Raw genomic sequence first — 20337 nt, forward strand, 5'->3', positions numbered from 1 at the left:
TCTGAAAACAAACGAGACCTTAGCCTTTAACCGGGTGTTTTTGCCCAATATGCAACCAAACAAGCTGTTTTATAACTAAAATTTAATCATTAAACTATTATTTTCCATTTAATTTTATTTCATATAAGATGTTCATAGAAAATTTCAATTCTTAGAGAGATTTATTAGAAAAACTACATTTACTTTTAAACACATTTAAAACATAGGTAAAGATAATTTAAGTATTTTTATTTGTAGTCGTCATTAATTTTCTCTAAAACTTCTGTGAAGACTTTAAATCATAATTTTAGTTTTGATCATGTTTTCTTAAACTTTATGTATACACTTTTGTAATAAAATGATGTTGAAATTAACTCTAAATTCAAACCGAGCCTAACCCCTCCAAAGTTATAATTCTATGATCTTTTGATAATCTCATAGCTAGGAATGAAAACTATGGACTTTTTTTATCATTCATTTTGTGCAGGTTTTGATTTAGGTACGGTTTAGATAATGATCATACAAAATAAAATGATTTTAAGTAGAAGTTAAATAAAATATTATTTTTTAATATTATTATTATTTTAAAATTTAAAAAAGTTGAATTCTGAAAAACGTGACAGAAATAATTGCAACAAGTATTTTGTCTCGTAATCTCACGTATCATTTGTATATATCGTATTCGTTAAAATTGATGATGTTGGTTTTTAGAATAATTTATACTTTTATATCCGAGTATATACAATTTTAAAAAATAAAAATAAAAAATAAAGAGTAGTACCGCAGGGACAAAGAGGTAACTCAGAGACGCATTGCAGTTGTTGCTCAGAAATAAGAGAGAGGTCCTTTCAATAACTGATTGCAAAATTCGTGTGACACAAAAAAGGAGAAGTATCGAAAAAAATAAAAATAAAAGAAAAGAAAAGAGTTTATTGATCCGACGGCCATAACCAGCCTGCCAAAATCTCAACGGCAGGCAATAGAAAGCATATAAATTTTGACGTAGAGATCACCATGGAATCATCTCTCTCCTTTTCTCTGTAAAAAGTTGTTTTGACTATTTCTGTTCTTTCTTTCCATCTTTTTTTTTTCGATTTCGATTTTTCTTTTATATTTATTTATTTATTTATTTTTGTTCCCAATGGGATCATCGTGAAACTCGAAGATCGGATCAACCGCTCTCTCGCTCTCAAACCCTAGACTGTAGAGCCATCCCTCCCCCTCCCCTCCTCTCCTCCTCCCCCATCACTGTGAGTCTTGAGGTTTTCGGTCTCCATTTTTTGAAGAGTTGCTTCAGGCTTCCGCACAAACGACGAAGTTCCGGTTCTTAGAGTCTATGTTTTGTCGCAGGTTTCACATGGCCTTGGGATGCACCGAGAGGAAGAGAGAAAGAGAGAAGGGACCGATACTGTGATCCGACGACGGAGTTTAGCAATATCTTAAACGTAAACCCCCCCCGAGGTGAGATTCTGATATTTCTTTATTTCTTTATTTTTTGGAATCGGAGAGAAGCTAGCAGGGTGGATATGGAGATCGCTAGGGGATTCGTTGCGTCGGATGATTTGGTTTAGAACTTTGATTTTTTCCTCAAAACGGATCTAGAAGGATCCATACCATGATGTTTTTCTTTTTCATTTTTGAGATGGTGTAATTTCTGGAGAGAGAGAGAGAGAGAGTTCTCGTTCTTGAGAGCCAGGAAGAGAGAGCGGCGAGAGCTTCTTTACGAAGCCATTCCAATTGGGTTTTCACATTTCTGGTAATTTCACAACGAGTAGTTCTCGTTTCATTGTTTTCTGTTCCACTGTCGCTCTCCCTCTCACAGTGTAGTGGAAGTTTGAGAAATATCGGCAATCGTCCCGCCGATCAGGCTCTAATAGGTTTCGTTCCCCCATGTTTTTTCTTTATTTTTCGTCTTGCAGTACCATGAACCAGCTTTCCTCCATTTTGCTTGCTGTGTAAGGCAGTCTTTTGTTATCTTCGACTCATCGTGTCGGTTTCTTAATAGCTTCGACTCGAGACGATTTTAATGCCCCAGAAAAAAAATGATCCATTTATTCTTTAAATGAAACTTCCCTTAACCATCCCCCACTTCCTCTTTTCGTTTATCTCCTTCATCATCCCTCATTTCGATGGCTGGCTTCCTCATTACTATCAGTCATCAACAAAAACACACTCTCTCTATTCATACTTTCTCTCTCTAGGCTATTATCGTTCATGAATAATTCCATTTGTCGTTTTATATAACAATTATATATATCCCGGTAGTAAATCTTTTTCTTTTTGTGATTTTGGGCTTCTTTGTTTTTTTCAGATTTTGAAAGACAAAAATGTCGTCATCGAACTCTCCCTGCGCAGCGTGCAAGTTTTTGAGGCGGAAGTGCACGCAAGAGTGCGTGTTCGCACCCTATTTCCCACCGGACCAACCCCAAAAGTTCGCGAATGTGCACAAGGTCTTCGGCGCCAGCAACGTCGCCAAGCTTCTTAACGAGCTCAACGCGGCGCAGCGCGAAGACGCCGTGAACTCGCTGGCGTACGAGGCCGAGGCTCGTCTTCGGGACCCAGTGTATGGCTGCGTGGGCTTCATCTCCATTCTTCAGCACAGGTTGAAACAGGTCCAGACTGATCTATTTAATGCCAAGAAGGAGCTTGCTTCCTATATTGGCCCTCAGGCTATGCTCACCATTCTTCAACCCCCGGGATATATGACCCAACAGCAGCACCTTGGCAATCCTTCGTCCTCGGCTGTTTTGCCCTACAACATGTCGCCTATGCTTGGGATTCCCACTGGGGCTCCTACGCGTGGTGGGGCATTGGTGATTCGCGAGCCCCAGCAACAGCATCACCAGCACCAGTTATTTGAGGCACAGCAATTGGCTGCGGCTGTGGCTGCTAGAGAGCAACAGGAGATTTTACGGAGTTATGAGCAGCAGCAACAATTACAGCAGCACGCGCAGCCGCACCAGCACCAGCACCAACCAGAACTCGTAAGGTTCAACAGTGGGTTCGACCCGGCGGCCGCAGCGGGAGGTTCGGTCACTGCTACTGGGTTCAATCAGGTGAATGCTGCTGCCGCTGCTATGTCGCCTTCTTTGGCCCTGGGCACATTTGAAAATCCTTACGATATTCAACCACAGCAAGGGGAACATCATGGCCATCATCATCACCATCAGCTCCAGGCGCAGCTCTTGCTCCAGTCACAACAACCACATGCACACCAGCAGGGCCAGCAGACCCAGCCGCAGTCTAAGCCAGAAAGCGAGGAGGGTAGAAGTGTCGGTCCATCTTGTTGATATTTTCTTTCCAGAAGCTCTTTAACCTTCCCGCTTTTTCATTTAACTGAGTTTCATTCTAGGTATGTACTCTTTCTCTCTGTGGTTTATATATGCCTGTGGCTGTGCACATGAGGGTTTGCTTGTTTTGTCCATTTTATTGAACATCATTGTGTGGTAGATGATTTTGTTTGGATTTTTATGCCTGTCTTTTCATAAATGGGCAATCTCCCCTGGTAGCAGTGGGAAGCTAAAATTACTCTTTATTGCATAGAGCACAAGGAGGTGGGTTAAAGGAACAATCGTCTTTTCACAAGGAGGGATGTCCCCTTCAACCCCAATCAATAATTAGTAGCAGCCTCGGATTTTACTTGCTCACCCTTTGGCCTTACCTTTCAAATGTCTAAAATCTGCTTAAAAAATGTTTCCACGTTGTTTTGCTAACAGAGAAATGGATGTCCTTTGTCAAGAGGGGAAAAACAAACAAAGAAGAGAGAAATGGATGCCGTGTGATAGGATGTTTCTTTGGGTCAACTATGCAGATTATTTGCGTATCTCAAATTATGATCCTAAAGGAATCTTTTGTATAAAAAATAAGGTAGCTATGGGGTTTTGATGGGTACTAATTGGATGAAACATCACTTGTATAAAAAAAAAAAAAAAACCCTGAATGAAAAATATATTCATAATATTTGACTAAAGATGCTTGGATTTGATGTCCCTACTCCCTCAATCGTGTCCTAAAAACAAGAGTTTCCCTCATTAATTATATTTTTCTGCTCTACCTAACAATATCTAATTAAGTCTGCATATCACGTTCAAGTTAGGTTGCTTTTTGTTGAAGAAAAAACTTGGATAATTTTTTTATTAGTTCTTAGAAATATAAACTCTCGAGTTGATTTAGGGCATTTGGTGCATGCATGACTTTAGTTACTTGCATTATTTCGTGTTTGATCAAACACTGAAACAGTGAAGACTTGTGACTTGAAGGTGGAGTACTGTTTTGAGTTTCATTTATTTATTTATTTATTCATTCATTTTTGAGTTTCCGTAACAATAGAATATCTTTTTTTTTTTTTCTTATCAGCTGAAATATATAAAAATTGATTAATTTATCAGCCATTCAGTGTATGCTGTTTTCAAAACCGTATTAGACAAGGCCATGCACAATGGAGATATGGATGAATTATTATTATCATAATATTTTTATTGTTGTTGTTAAGTTCGAGAGAGTTTAGATAATTATATAATAATATCCGTGCTGATACTTTTTCCACTATTTTTCTCTTTTTCTGTGCAGGTCGTATCTGCCTACAAGTGAGAGAGAGATCTAGAGAGAGGGGTTCCGAAGTCAAATATTTTTGGGGGTTTCGAAGAAGACTTTCAGGAGAGATACATTTTATAAACGTAAGATCTGCATTGATCTTCGAGTACAGTCTTTTGTTTTTGGTTATATATTTATTCTTTCCGGATGAGATGGTTAATCTTTATGTAAATCGGAATTTGGGAAGCTCATGTTCAGTTTCTAGCATTCGTTGCAAATAATGCAATAGTACTTGCTGGTAGTAGTTTGTCTTTTGCATATATGCATCTTTTTAAATGCTCATAAAACTATAAACATCTTGATTATTTTAATTAACATAGATCTAAGAATTAGAGTGAAAGAGATATATGTATTGACACGAGAGACGCGTTTTTGGAATCAAAGGTCCTATCCTTCTTTGAAAGGATAGGGTATATAAGTTGCTTTGCTCTAACAAAGCTTTCGTCTCTTAGATATATAGCAGTCTTAAGAGTGGTAGTAATGGCTGATAAAATAACGTGATTATGTAAGGGCCTATCTCTGACAGAGGAAGAAAAACAAGAGGTCATTTTCTTAGATGAGGCAGTCAATTAACAAATCAAAAACAAAAGGTGAAAACTGTCTTCTTGCTTTACTCCTCAATGAAAAAACGTCAACAGGGAGGCTTTCAGATCAACTATGGTAAAGATCTGGAACACTGAAGGATGGGTAACTTTTTCTGAAGTAGGCGACAACAGGTTTCTGGTGGAGTTTCAACATTCCACGGACAAAGAAATTAAGAGTCATAAATGGATGACTTTGGTCTTTTGACAGACTTAATTAGCTTACAGATGTTTGAAGGGATGGTTCAGCCAAATGAAGTTGAGTTTCAATTCGAATCATTCTGAGTGTAACTTCATAACCTCCCGTTTGCAGCGATGACAGAGGAGATGCGAAAAAGTATTTGTTCAGGCATGGGAAAGGTACTCAAGGTGATGACAGATCATGAAGGCATTGGGTGTGGCAAATTCCTGAGTTCGTGTAGATCGACACTACAACAAATACATGCTTTTGCTGCGTTTTTTTTCCTCGGCGATGGTCATCAGCTGGTCAAAACACTATGGCAGCAAATAACGTCTGATATGTGACGATTTAGAGAATTGCCATTTCTTTTTTTTGTACTTGCTACGAGACAGTCTCGCCACAATTGTCTTGTTCAGCCATTCGTGTGATTCAATCCATTATAACCGTGGCAAAAAGTTTATTGCGGTTACTAATTTCGGCGGCACAACAGCTCGCCGCAACAAATCACGTCCAACATCGACTTAACTAATCTTGCACGACGTCTCATGTATTTTGTTGCAGTAGGTGTTAGTTGCCGCTAGAACTGATTTCGAAATATGTACATGGTGTAAGATCACTTCTTTATAGAACTTATCTTTCTTATTTCATCCACCTTACTAACTTTTTCATTGTTTTGTTTTGGCTCATGTTAAGAGGCCGATTAATTTATAAAGAAAAAAGAAAATTCAAGGTCAACATATTTAACAAAATAAAATGTGCTTAATTATTTAATTACTCAGTTTACTATGCAAGCATGTGCACTTTTTTTATTTATTTTATTTTGTCTTTACTGCATGGGAAAATGAAGATAAAGACAATCAAGAAATTAACATAAAGTAATTGCAATATTTGAACCAATTACAGGTTACAAATCCATATGGCTTTTTCAATTCAATCTTTTTCATTTTCCAGACTTTTGACCAAGATATCTAGCTACCCGGCCATTCGATGACCATGCATGCATGTTGACTGATTTTTATTTGGCTGATATGGACTTATTTAATAATTTATATTTAGGGAATTTTGATACCTAATAATTATATATGATGGTCCAGCTCATTTGATTGCAACAAATAGCATGCATTCATCATCACCAGCGTACTCATGTGCTTTCCAACGATATCATATATGTATATATATATATATATGTCCTTATCCGGAGTATAATGATCAAGACAAAGGCAATAATTATATACCAAATTACCAATAGGCTACGTAAACATACCATCTATTATATATAACATCAATTCTAATTAATATAAAATTTTCAAAATGGCCGTTGTTGATGCAATTTTTCGACAAGATTAAAGGTTAACAAAATAGTCGAATGACTCTCGATAATAGTTTGATGTTGCTTATACAATAGTAATTGAATACTCATCTATGAAGTAAATAAGAAATAAAGCACATCAAATATAAACAAAGAAAGAGACATAGCTAGCGATTTACATGGTTTAGCATAAAAACATACGTCCATAGGTCGTTTGAGGGTAAAATCTATTCTACTTAGTGATTTGACAGCTTTTCATAAATAGTAATAATAATATCAAGTCAAAATAATTGGTGTTTGTATTTTTTTAAAAATTATAAATAGTGTGCTAACACACTGACTTGTAATAGCAAAACGCAATTGATCTATTTTGATAGTTAGTCATGTTACAGCTCCCTACTTTTAGTCAATAATTCACAAAAACTGGGTTTGCCATATGGATTATCGGCATTAGGGTTGGAAGGAGAAGCCATCTATAGAGAGGATTAATGACTATACATGATACCATGACAAAGATTGAGTCTTGTGAGAAAAATATTCTTATTCAATTAAATTGATCTATATAGTACGTGTAAATATCATATGAATAATTCTAGTTGAAGGTCTTTATACCACACATCATCCACGCAGCATAATTTGAATCTTACAAATCTAATTATGTCTTGTGAATTGTGTGCAGTGTAAAGACTTTTAAATAACACTATTTAATATATAAAGGTTGCTGATAAGGTTGGCTATGAATGTACATGATAAGGCATAATTGATATACAAAAGAATGTGTTTATCTTGTCCGAGTTTTGCTGAAAAATGTGGCACAAGATGGATAAATATTACTATGGATAGTCATATATATCATACACTTGCTAAGTAGAAGAACTTTTTTTTTTTTTCTTCTTCTTCTTCTTCTTCTTTTAGCAGATGTGTGTAGGACCGCTGAATAGATTTTTTCAATAAAAAATAGAGACCAAACGAAAACTCAATCTCCCCCTCTAGAAATTTTTGGTATACTTGTTAACAAACTTTGGATGGAGAAGGGGTAAAAAATTAAGAGTGCGGCTATACATCAGCCACACTCTCTGCACACCTCACATGATTTTTTTTTTAATTTTTTTTTAACTCAACGCAAGAGGTGTGCTGCGGTTATAGGCTGATGTAAATAATTTTACAAAAGTTAATTGACCTTTCAGAGTATATTATTGTCGTGATCAACAAAGATTGCTTTTTAAGCTAGAGGCTTTTCCCAAGACCAATCCAAACCGATGCAAGCTTTCCATAATTGATACAGGACAGTTAAAACGGGAGGAATAATGTTACTCATCATCCTAATTATTATCATCCACTCGTCATCTCATGATGTGATATTAGATAATTGGAAAGTATTTATTATATTTCACTTGTGAACCTATCATCTAATATCACATCATGAAATGATGAGAAAATAAATGATAAATGATAATTGGAAAGTACAAGAAGCCCAAATGCTAGTACTAACCCTAAGAATACCCTTTACAATAATTTGCAAATAATATTTTTCAAACAGCAAACAGAGTAAGATGCGAAAATAATATATTTGACCCTAAAAACAAATCCATCCCAATAAGGTGAGATGCGAACATTGCGTAGCCAATCACTTTCGTCGGCTCTACCCCTTTTGTTCAAATAAATATCTAAATAAGTAAACACTGGAAATTGTTACATAGTGTGATCCGTTGTCGTCCAGCGGTTAGGATATCTGGCTTTCACCCAGGAGACCCGGGTTCGATTCCCGGCAACGGAATAGGGTTTTTTGGTTGCACCCTTTTTTTATATTTTACACCCAAGAGGTGGAGGGAGGGATGCAATGAAGAGTGTCCGAAAACAACCTTAAAGATGCAAAGCATAGGGAATGCTAGTTATATTATTTACCCTGAAAGACAAAATACATAACAACTTAAGGCTGAGTTTAGTATTTTGTGAGTTCTATTGAGATAAGTTTAACTTTTTTAAGTTGAGATATGTTTAACTTTTTAGATTAAAATGTATGAAGTAGGTTGAGATGAATTTGAATTTGGTTCAACAACCAAACACAACATTAGTCTTTTAGTACCGGAACATGTAAAACATACTGTGCAAGTTTATTGAAATGTAAATGTCGACCTTTATTTCTAGGCTGCAAAGCACACAACTGAAATCCAGAAAGGTCAAACCAAGTCCAAAAGCAACCTCATACTTATCCTTATATTGAATGAACGCAGAGGAGAAACAGAAGCCTTCACATTCTTGACATACAATATCCAAAGTGATGAAAATTAATAACTACAGTCATTCACTCAGAAGCTAAGAAAGAGATGCAAAGTCAAACAAAATACCAGACAAAAAGATCTATATATATATATATAGAGAGAGAGAGAGAGAGAGAGAGAGATTTCCTTTTCCTTTCTTGTATTTTCAATTTGCCCTGTTTGTGGGCCGTGCAAAAAGATCCAACAAACAAAACACTGAAAGCTAAACTAAACCTATAAGCAAAACTTCCGTTCCCTTGGGCTTCACAAGAACGGTAATGGTGAGACTCACTGTTCTGTCTTCATGAAGTGAGAAGCTAGGAGTTTTGAAACTGTGAAGCCAATAAAGGAGTCAACGTCAAACAGTTCTTTCAGCTTCTCATCACATAATATTCTCCTCTTGTCAGATGGGTCCTTCATGAACAAGTAAAGAACACGGACTCAGTGACTCTTTAATCACAAATTTGCAAAGAAAGAGGCGATAATAAGCAAAACCTGACACTAAAGCAAAAACTGACATGATTTTGCAGTTTCTCATGCACCAATTTATAATGAAAAAAGGAGACAGCAAAACCCTAATCAAGAATTTTACACGGAGAAAGTAATAGTTCAGTATTCCAGGGTACCAAATATATGAGATACAAATCTTGAACGACAAAGTAATCATAGTGTTCCAGCAAGGCAAGGCAAGGCAAGAAACCACATACCTGGAGGTTGTTTTGTTTTATGTAGTCCCATATTCTCTTTATGACATCACCCCGTGATAATGCACTTTCCCCAGTACCAAGGAACTTCACCAAGGCATCCGAAAGTTGAAGAGGTGCAAGAAAACCTGATTTACCTCCCTTCAGCCTTTTTTCTTTCCTTTTTGGCTCATCTGGATCTGAAATGGAGATCTAGATAAGGTCCATAAAAAGAATTCCTTAATGAGACAAGTAACTGGCTAGTATATGTTGTTCAGAGAAAAATAATTAGATAATCCAAATACATTATTGTTGGAAATGAATCTAGTAAAATTCACAAGTGCTACAAAGCCCAGAGGAGCTGAGCACCAAGCGGAAACTGAACTATTCTTTCACCTTTAGTGCAAATATTCTCAGTGAAAGTAAAGCTTGTACCAAATAGACTACTGCAGCACCAAAAGATATTAGTCTAATACATATTTATATGTGTTGCAACTTAAAGGTGAAATACAAGTGAAAGTATGAAGTTGAGCTAAGCCGAAGATATGTTGCCATCAGCAACAATCAGCATGCACTTGGCGAGGAGAAGACCACTGGCACACCGAGTATCAATGCAAAACAACATTTACAACAACACATCATAATGTCATCAAGAACACTGAATTAATTGATCCCACCTTCTTCTCTTTCTTGCTTCGGCTGCCTGTCCTTCTGCATTGACTTGACCGGCACAACTATATCAAGAAAGGAAGCATAAGTAATGTTTGAAGAGTTTTATAAAAGGCTGAAACTAGAAGGGAGAGGATAGTTTGAGTCAGCACTAGATAGAACAAATAATGGTCCTGAAGTTAATAAATATTCTTTCTTATTCAATAAGACATCATGGGATCATCACAGCTGTTAATTTCATACTCCTTCTCAAATAAGGAAGATGGTGACAATTGAAAAGGAAATATTCTATTCAACATTGAACATGTACAGATCCAAAGTCTCAAATAACGCCAATTATATTTGAAAAAAATTAAGAATAATAACAGGGTTATAGCATACCATCATCTGAGTCCAATGGCCAGATATGCTTTGATAAGGCCTTATTCATTTGGAACATGTTGATGGATTTAACACTAAAAAGGGCATGCAGTGGTTCATCACAATTGATATTCCGCCGATTATTAGGATCTTGCAAATTGTTCTCTCTAATATATGCCCACAGTTGCTTGACGACCTAGAACCAAGATAACAAAGAGATGATTTTACAATAATGAAAATTCCCACCAGATTAACTAATGAAAAATTGAAGATATCTTCTCCACATATTTCAGAATATACCTCAGTCCTTGCCATTTCAGACTCCCCAAGGAATTCCTGAAGTTGAGGCGAAAGGCTACATAATTTGCTAAAACCACCCCCCCTCTTCTTTACCTCATTTTTATGCTTGATTGACCTGAATTTTTAAGAAAAGGCAACAATCAGTTTTACAATAAGGGGAAATTTCAGTTAAACAACTCCACCAGCCCTTAAATCATACATGACAATGTAGTATAAATAAATTCAAGGTAAATAAGGGGACATTTTATTGAAAAATACATTAACAGGGACAATTCTAAAACTAATAAATCAACACTTTGTTTTAGAAAATACAGCCACAAGGTTAACCCAATAATGCAGGATTTAAGTTTGTGGACAAGATTTCATAAAAGTGTCCTTTTTCCCCCTTTTTGCTCTTCTTGGTAAAGACTACATACAGTCTTCCCATAGTGCAATCGACTTCATTCATAACCTCTAGAAGAAAGTAAGTAACATATTTTTTTACTCTCAGTGACAAGCGGAGAAAGAATAAATCTTACATAGTTAAGATGGTTTATGGAAGCAAATTCAGAAAATACGTCATTAGTAATGCAAAGGTCCCCCTTCCCTCCTTACAAAAAAGAAAAAATTACTCCACTTTGGAAGGATCAACACAGGGAAATGGTCTTAAGGTAAATATTACAAAAATTACTTCCAAATGAAGATTCAGTTCCCAGTGAATTTCAAGTGGAATCTTACAAAAATCAAGCATACGAAAAGCATGATGGGTGATTTCACTGTATGACATAAATTTTGGACACCAAAGCCAAAAGAACTTTAACCACATGCAACTGGTAAATATTGAAGGCAATGGATTTTCTTCCAATAAATTGGATGTTTTTTTCCCTAGACAAGTAAAGAATGCAAAGACGGGAGCTGTTTCGGCTTGCAATTCGCATCAATGGATGAATTCACCATTTTGGACTAAAGTACCTCATCGCGAGAAATTTTCTTTTATAAAGCTTAGGAACGACTGTTGCAATAACTTGCAACCATAAATATTGAATAACCCAAACACTGAGAAAGGTTAAAAAAAAAAAAAAGGACCTTTATTTCAATCGAATATGTTCTGAGAAATAATTTCTTGAGATCATAAGGTAAAAGAACGAGGACATAACTTCTTGTGTGTGTGAATCTTCAATATAGAAAGAAAATAAAAGATTAATTCCGTAGAAAGACTGGCTCCGATTGCAAATGCAGAATCAAACGTAACAGTAAATTTTATATATGTGAAAATAACTGCAAGAAAAAACTGACCGTCTTTTGCCCTTCCCATTATTCGTTTGTTGAACTTCTTCTTCATCGTCCTCATCCTTCGAACCAGAACCGTCGGTTTCTTCCGATTTAGCATTCTCGGTCCGATCGTCTGTTCCTCCTTCGTCATCTTCAGCTTCAGCGTCTTCTTCTGCCTCCTCGGTTTTCTCATGCAGGCTCTGTAAGAACACGTCCACCTGTTCCCTTATAAACGCCTTCTTGTCCGTCAAATCCAGACCAAAATCTGCCTCGAGCCTTCGGCGCACGGTGGCGGTGGTCGTCGTGTTCAGGTCGGAGCTCTGGAGAAACTCCCGGAGCCGCAAAATAAGCTCCAAGTCCGATACCATTTTCCTGGGTTTCGGGTTGGCTTTGGGTCTCGGTCTCGGTCTCGGTGAGCCTCTGTCAGATGGCCGCTGGGAAGAGATTCCGGAAAGGGAACAAAATGGGGGAATTTGGGGCGTGGAGGATGGAAGGACAAACGTGGAATTAACCGAAAAGATTCTGTCTCCCTGTCTCTTTCCGAAGTAAGTTTCTCGTTTCTCGTTACTATGAGAAGTAAGTGGGGCCTAGTCGCCGGTACTCGTGCTGTAACGTTCTTTATAACAAGAACATGAACTGAACACCAGATTCTAAGAATTGCAAGAACAATTAGGATGCATTTAGATATTAAGAGATTTGATATGATATTATTATAATATTATTATTATTATTTTAAAATTTAAAAAAATTAAATTATTTATTATATTTTATGATAAAATTTAAAAAAATTATAATAATGAATTGAGATGAATTATTTATCAAATAAAGCCTTAAAGAAGAATATAAAGAACACAACAAGAGTGATCAAACGTAAGATTCTATTGATAAATCTTGACAGGAAATTTTGGAAGAATTCCGAATCTCTTAAAACTCAAACTTCAATGATTAAAGATGGAAGCTACACAAACCATGCAATTGCTTTTATAATCGCAAAGCATGAATGTAACACTCGGGCCTAACATGAAACTCACGTTCAAATTTTTTTATTTATTTTAGATGAAAAGTTCACTTGGGTTTTTTGAGTAAATATGGGTTTCGGCTACGGGTCTAATTTATTTACAAGGATCCGACCCACGTTTTGTTTTTAAAATGTTTGTTATCAACTTCAATCGGCTTAGGGTTACAACTCTAGAGTCTATTTTCTCATTAAAATTCTTAAGTCCACGTCTTTTATATATACATACATATATATATATATATATATATATATATATATACACTGATTATTCAACCTTGTGCATTATGGTGGATCCTTTTTATTTTCAAATCCAAGTTAATTTCTAGTTGCTATTAACCATACATGCACGTTATTTTCTTTCCCTCCCCATGTTCAATAACGCAGCTAACACCGATCAAGTAGCAACAGCAGTAACCGCTACCCTCCATGCACCTAAGTTTCGCAGCAAGCATACAATCAGCGCTCATCTCGCAGTAGCAAACCGAACGGGAAAATGCCCACATACAAGCATATCTCTATATCTCTGGTCCCGCCTTCCTCCACATTCAGAAAATAAAAACCCAAACCCTACACGTTTGTGCAGATTTACCTCTAATCGTTTCCATCCACGATGTTCCATTCGAACCTCTCATAACTGCACACACTCTCTCGCGTTGCAACTGTTCTCCGCAGTTGCTCTCTTTACTTTCATCCACCTTCGGTGACAACTGCTCGCTTTCCCTCTAATTACACTCATCCACCTTCCAGCGCATGCACCACCGCATGCGAGCCTCCTCCTCCTTTTCCTCCTCTGTTTTTCTACACCGAAACAGAGCAACATCACCCAAACTTGAGAGCAAGCTGCCGCACGTCTCCTCCTCCGCAAACCCACCTCCAGACCATGCAGGACGCACGACGGAAGCAACCAGTCGCGCCTAGTTGCAGCACCGTGGGACAGCCCCCACGGCCCAGCCTCTCTGTGACCTCAAACAGGAACCAGCCCCACACACACGTCACCACGGCATGATCACCCACCACCCTCAGGCAACTTCTTAGGCAGCAGACGACGTCGGAGGACAAGCCTCTACCTTCGGACGCTGCCCTGGGTGGCCCCTGTCCGTAGCTCCCCATCGTGCTTGGTGCGTTAGTCCTCCCTCTCACTGTCATATCTCTCTCTCTCTACGTTAACTCTCTCTCTCTCTCTCATCTGTGCTCAGCTTCCAGCTTCGCCCGTGTCTCTGCCACCTCGTAGTTGCCCCCACGATGAGCCTCTATTGCATGACCTGGGTCTAGGTATACTTCCATGCAAATAAAGAAAAACATGGCTTACGGGTTTTTAAGTAAAGTTCTAGAATGATTAGTGGTTATTACGATTTTGTCCCTTGAATTACAACATGTATTTTTATGTTATTTGTAACCATGGGTCTGTTTATAGGAATCAGTATAATATTTTTTTTTTTGAGTGGGTCTAATACCACTTTATACTAGTACCAACAATCTTATTTTATAGAAATATCTTTAATATTAATGTATTGGTTGGTAGAGTGAAACGGTATCGATAAAAATTTGGGGGAAGTATTGATATTTTAGGGTTTAGTGAATTTTAGATATTTATGTAAAATAGGCTATTTTGGTATTATAGTATTGAAATATGTGTTAAGCTAATTTATGGAAATTACGTGACATTTTTATAGGTGACAATTGATTTTGATTTAGCACTGTTGCAAAACTTTCTGAAAAGTTAAGAAGTCTAAGTAAGTAGGATTCCTATGTTAGGCTTTACATGAATTGTTTTGACTGATATTGACTTTCTAAAAATTTTGCATGTTTTGTTATGAAATGAGAACTTGGGAAAAAAAATCGGTCTTTTATTTTCATCACTCATGAAATCTATATGAAAGAGGGAAAATGTTTTCTGTCATACATTGTGTAGACATAAGATTTATTTTGTCATGATGTCTCTGACATGTGAAAATGAGTGATATTGAAAATCTGAAAATTTGTTCATTGATTAGAAAGATGCTCTGATTTTTGTTTTCAGTATGTAAGAATGATCTGAATATGTTTCGATACTCTGTTTTGTTTTGATATGGCATCTGAAAACATTTGACATGGTGTAGTGGTTTTTTATCTAACTCTATTTCTGCTCTGCTTTGTTATGCTCTGCTCTGTCCTGTTTAGGTTGGTATCAACTTCTCTGTCTCTGAGTGCACCCACTTTGAAAACAAAGTGGTTTTATGTAGTCTTTCATGTGTCCATACTTGGGGCTCCGAGAAGAATAAGGGAAAGATCTCACATTTGTGTTTGCCCAGTTTGGCCACCAGGGATAGCACAACCCTACTACAAAGGTGAAATATGGTCTCTACTCTGTGAGATGCTCTATTTTGATGATGCTCAGATTATGTCATGCCAAAGTACTCTGAGTTTTATGTGTCTTAAAACTATCGTTCTGTTATGTTTGAAAACATATTTTGTTCTGCATGATAACTCTGGAAAATATTTTGTTATGCATGTTGTACTTTGTAAATACTCATATTTGCATACTAGTATATGTCATCTGCTTATTGAGTTGTTGATAACTCACTCCTTATCTCCACAAACGTTTTTAAGATGATTTGGATATTTCAGCTGAGGATCAAAATTATGGAGCATAAGTGAGATGCTTTTTAATCATAGTGGATTAAGCATAGAAGGTTTCTTTGAGTATTGGCCTTTTTGTTAAGAAATTTTGTCGTGTTCTAATGATTTTGTATTTTGAGAGGTTGATTATATTGAAGAAATTAGTCTAAAACAAAATATTTTATATGATATTGAGATTTTGGATTTTATGAATATATTGTTAGAATGTGAGTTTAAGTGACAAAGAATAACTCTCCGATCCCTGCAGGACCGGGGCATTACAATGAAGGAATCTCAAAGCGCAAAACTAAAAATATGAAACGCAGCTTATACATCTAACAACCCAAACACATTGTTTAACTAAACTCCTCAAAATAGAAACACTCTAGACGACACTTACAAACAACAACTTATCAATTAACAAAACCGTTTGCTACAAGTTGCATACTACTCAGAACTCCATATTTCATTAAATTGACAGTTAAAGTCGTTATCCTTCTTCAATCTCATTCTCTTCATTTTTTGTTACCAGTTCCACCCCATCACAGCATCATAGCCCTTCTCCCCTCTTCAAGAACCTGCACCCATGACAATATCCACATTTTTTGCCCCTAAGGCACCCGTGACAATTACAAAATAGTGCCCACCAAATGAGGAAACAAAGACCTCAACTTGTACAATAATTCCCACAAATTATCCTCATTTTTAGCTCATACCCACTTAACCAGCACCTCAGTAGTAGAATGATTGCCCATTTTTTTCATTCTTCTTTCAAGAATTCTTTCATGCTCGGGTTGAACAATACCTTCATCATCAATTGGAGGAAAAGTAGGCAAATGGGAAATCTGATCCCCTAATTTCTTCTTAAGACATGACACATGGAAGACTAGATAAATTTTCGATGTGTGTGGCAAATTCAATTTATAAACAACTGAGCCAAACTTTTGAATGACTTAAAAAAGACCATAGTATCGAGAGGCAACTTTCATGTTGTGTCTCATAGCCACTGATTTCTGCCTATAAGGTTGGAGTTTAAGAAAAACCCAATCTCCTTGCTCAAATGTTCTTTTTGATTTCTTCATATCAGCATACACTCTCATTCTGAGCTTTCTTCAAATTTTCTTTCAAGAATGATAAAATATATTCTCTAGTCTTGAAGTGTTGATCTACTACAGCATTAGTAGTAGTGCCTACCACATAAGACAGTAATCTTAGTGGTGGCATCCCATATAAGGCCTAAAATGAAGAAACTCCTGCGAAAGAATGCACAGTTGTATTATAATGCCACTAAGCCATTGGCAACCAATTACTCTAGCTTCTTGGTTTAGATCTAGTATATTGCTATATGCTCTCAAATAAACTTCAACAACTTTATTTAGTACATCAGCTTGACCATCAGATTGAGGATGGTAAGCTGAGCTTATAACCAAGATGGTACCTTACATTTTGAAGAGCTCTTGCTAAAATAAGCTTGGTAAAACAACATCACGATCTGAGACAATGATCCCAGGCAAACCATGAAGCTTGAACACCCTAAAGAAGAATACTTCTGTCACTTTAGATGTTGTATATGGATAAGACATAGAAAAGAAATGACCAAACTTGGTCAATTTGTCTACGCTAGTTAAAATCACTGTCATGCCATTAGAACTAGGAAGCCCCTCAATGAAGTCCAAGGCAATATCAAGCCAAGGACTTTGAGGAATATGCAAGGGTTGGAGTAACCCTGCTGGCACCATATTTTCAGACTTATTCACTTGACATGTCTGACATTCTTTTACCACCCTCCTAATATCCTTCCTCATACCGGGCCAATAAAAATCAAGTTTAGCCTTTTGTAGAGTCTTATGATAACCAATGTGACCTACTTCTAGATCATAATGGATGTGCTGCAAAACTCTCTTCTAAAACAAAGAACCAAGAACTATAACCAGCTTCCCTTTTCTTAGAAGAAGTCCTTGTTGTAGAGAAAAATCTTCAGAAACATGCTCCCCTTTTTGTAGTGCATCAATTAATTGAGTCATCTCAGAAAATTCCAAATAACTCTGCTTAAGATCATTTATCCACACAGGAGTAGGAAATGAAATCAGGGCCAAGGTAGCTGAAGCCTCTTCCATCTTTCTAGAAAGTGCATCAGCCACTTATATTATCTCTCCCTCTCTTGTACTCAACTTTAAAGTCATAATCCATGAGTTTTGAAATCCATTTATGTTGTGCTTCTGTAGCCACTTTTTGCTCCAACAAATTCTTCAAAGTTTGCTGGTCAGTCTTGATTTTGAAGGGCTGACCCAACAAGTATGGCCTCCACTTTCCCACTACACTCACAAGTGCAAAAAAATCTTTCTCATAAGTTGATAAGAGTAAAACTTTACCGTTAAGAGCCTTACTAAAAAAAGCTATAGGCTGGTTGTTCTGCATCAATACAACCCTCAATCCAACCCCTGAGGCATCACATCCGATTGTAAACTCTTAGGAAAAGTCTGGCAGCTTCAAAACAAGAGGGTGAGCTGCAACATTCTTGAGTTGTGTAAATGCTTCCTCAGCTCTATTAGACCAACTATAACCATTCTTTCTTAACAACAAGGTCAATGGAGCAATTATTGACCCATTGTTCTTAATGAACTTTCTATAATACCTAGTTAGGCCTAGAAAACCTCTCAAAGCCTTCATTATTTTAAGAATAGGCCACTCAATCATAGCTGATATCTTAGTGGGGTCTGCTTGAACTCCCTCCCCAAAAATAATGTGGCCCAAATAATCCACTTTCATCACACCAAATCTACATTTAAATCTTTTAACAAACAAGATATGTTACTGTAAAACAGATAACACTGTCTTCAAATGCACAAGAGGCTGAGTTAAATCTTGGCTATAAACCAAGATATCATCAACGAATACTGAGACAAATTTTATGAGAAAAGGTTTAAAGACATGATTCATTTAATCTTGAAAAGTGACAGGTGCATTGGTAAGCCCAAAATGTATTACCAAGAACTCATAATGACCTTCATGAGTTCCAAGTGCTGTCTTAGAAATATCCTCATCTCTCACCCTTACTTGATGATAACCTGATCTTAAATCAAATTTAAAAAAATATCTTGCCCCAAACAACTCATCAAGGAGCTCATCAATAACAGGAATAGGAAATTTATCCTTGACAGTTTTCTGATTGAGAGCTCTATAATCGATGCACATCCTCCATGTATCATCAATTTTCTGCACAAGGAGGATAGGTGAGGAAAATTGACTTTGGCTTGGTCTAATCACCCCATTAACCAATAAGTCTTGAACAATTTTCTCAATTTCTATTTTTTAGTAGTGAGGATACCTATAAGGCCTCACAAAAACTGGAGTAGTGTCTTCCTTCAACACAATCTGATGATCAAAATCTCAAGTTGGAGGTAACCGAACTGGTTCCTCAAAAACATATGTAAATTGTTGTAGCAGCTCCTCAACTTCTGGTAAAACTGCCATTTTCTCCCCTTTATCTTGTACTGCTACTAGCTGCAATGACCATCTTTGCTGGCCAATGAAAAAAGACTTTAACATGTTGACCCTAGCGTCCACTTGCACTCTATCAGAAAAAAAGATCCTGCAATAGCAGATTGTTCCCATTCACCTCAAATTGCATGGATATGTTATTAAAATCCCACTGAATAGGGCCTAATGTTTTGAGCCATTGAACCTTAAGAACAATGTCACAACCACCCAGTGTTAAAACATGGAATGGAACCAAAAACTTAGACCCTTGAATCTTCACTATTTCCTCACATCTGCCTTGACTAAGAACTTTTGCTCCATTTGCTACCTTCACTTGCAATCCCGTATATTTTTCAACTTTTAAATTGGTTACTTCAACTACTCATAGATCCAAGAAATTATAAGTACTTCCTGAATCTACAAGTATCTTCACACTAAAAGACCCAATTCTTCCTAACAGCTTCATAACATTGTTGTTCACACAACCAGAAATAGCATGAATAGAAACCTCAAGCACCTCAAATTGTTGCACAACCCCCTCTTAAACAACTTTTGGCAACTCCTCTTTTTCTTCAAGAACTCCTTCAAAGCTGTCTTTTTTCCCTTGAAAAAAGTAAACCTTTAAAACTTTACATACATGACTAGAATTCCACTTTTCATCACAATGAAAACACAGACCCCTTTTCCTTTTTTAATCCATTTGAATTGAAGTCACTTTCCTCATAAGAGGACCAGATCTCTGACCAACATTAGCCCCATTATCAATAGCTCATCTATCTACAAAACTCGAATTTTGTCTCCAAGATGTTCTTGAGGACAAAACATATTCCTCTTGAATATTTTCAAGGCCAAAAGCAGCCCTAAGATTCACTAGACTCGGCATTTTAACTGGCAATCTGATCTCATCTTTTAACCCACTTAAGAAGCAACTTAACTTGTGCTTCTCAGATAGCGCTTTCAACCTATTCAACAGTGCCTCAAACTAGGATTTATACAAGGTCACATAAGTTGTCTGCTTGAGCTTAGTTAAAGCTTCCATTGGGTCATTATAGGATGATGACCCAAATCTAACTT

General features: G+C 36.8%; 2 protein-coding genes and 1 non-coding gene across 4 annotated transcripts; 2 read left to right on the forward strand and 1 right to left on the reverse strand.

Moving 5' to 3' along the window:
* The first annotated feature begins 1017 nt into the window (after positions 1 to 1017).
* Positions 1018 to 4813, forward strand: LOC121245631 (LOB domain-containing protein 36-like). 2 transcript variants are annotated; one of them, XM_041143598.1, is made up of 4 exons: positions 1018 to 1440; positions 2291 to 2830; positions 2936 to 3331; positions 4549 to 4813. In XM_041143598.1, the coding sequence occupies exons 2-3, from the start codon at positions 2307 to 2309 to the stop codon at positions 3267 to 3269; spliced, it is 858 nt and encodes a 285-aa protein (XP_040999532.1). In that variant the 5' UTR covers positions 1018 to 1440; positions 2291 to 2306; the 3' UTR covers positions 3270 to 3331; positions 4549 to 4813. The 2 variants fall into 2 exon arrangements, with proteins under 2 accessions (XP_040999532.1, XP_040999531.1); XM_041143597.1 differs by having other exon boundaries at positions 1019 to 1440; positions 2291 to 3331.
* Positions 4814 to 8348: 3535 nt separating this feature from the next.
* On the forward strand, positions 8349 to 8420 carry TRNAE-UUC. Its single transcript has one exon. It is a non-coding gene; the product is annotated as a tRNA-Glu (tRNA).
* A 413-nt stretch (positions 8421 to 8833) lies between these two features.
* On the reverse strand, positions 8834 to 12717 carry LOC121247802 (upstream activation factor subunit spp27-like). Its single transcript, XM_041146252.1, has 6 exons — positions 12192 to 12717; positions 10917 to 11031; positions 10638 to 10812; positions 10265 to 10321; positions 9612 to 9787; positions 8834 to 9318 (listed from the first exon to the last, which is right to left on the reverse strand). Exons 1-6 carry the CDS (start codon positions 12533 to 12535, stop codon positions 9193 to 9195), a joined length of 993 nt encoding a protein of 330 aa, XP_041002186.1. The 5' UTR covers positions 12536 to 12717; the 3' UTR covers positions 8834 to 9192.
* Positions 12718 to 20337: the final 7620 nt, after the last annotated feature.

The sequence above is a fragment of the Juglans microcarpa x Juglans regia genome, chromosome 1S (genome assembly GCF_004785595.1).
Source record: "Juglans microcarpa x Juglans regia isolate MS1-56 chromosome 1S, Jm3101_v1.0, whole genome shotgun sequence".
Classification (NCBI taxonomy): Eukaryota; Viridiplantae; Streptophyta; class Magnoliopsida; order Fagales; family Juglandaceae; genus Juglans; species Juglans microcarpa x Juglans regia.

What these genes read in the sequence shown, in the direction of transcription:
- LOC121247802 (XM_041146252.1), bottom strand. Translation starts at nt 12,535, where the DNA reads ATGGTATCGGACTTGGAGCTTATTTTGCGGCTCCGGGAGTTTCTCCAG. An exon ending in GAAGCAAGAAAGAGAAGAAG is followed by an intron (nt 9,788 to 10,264) that starts GTGGGATCAATT and finishes TCTCCATTTCAG; the next exon opens with ATCCAGATGAGCCAAAAAGG. An exon ending in TAAAACAAAACAACCTCCAG is followed by an intron (nt 9,319 to 9,611) that starts GTATGTGGTTTC and finishes TTGTTCATGAAG; the next exon opens with GACCCATCTGACAAGAGGAG.
- LOC121245631 (XM_041143597.1), top strand. Translation starts at nt 2,307, where the DNA reads ATGTCGTCATCGAACTCTCCCTGCGCAGCGTGCAAGTTTTTGAGGCGG.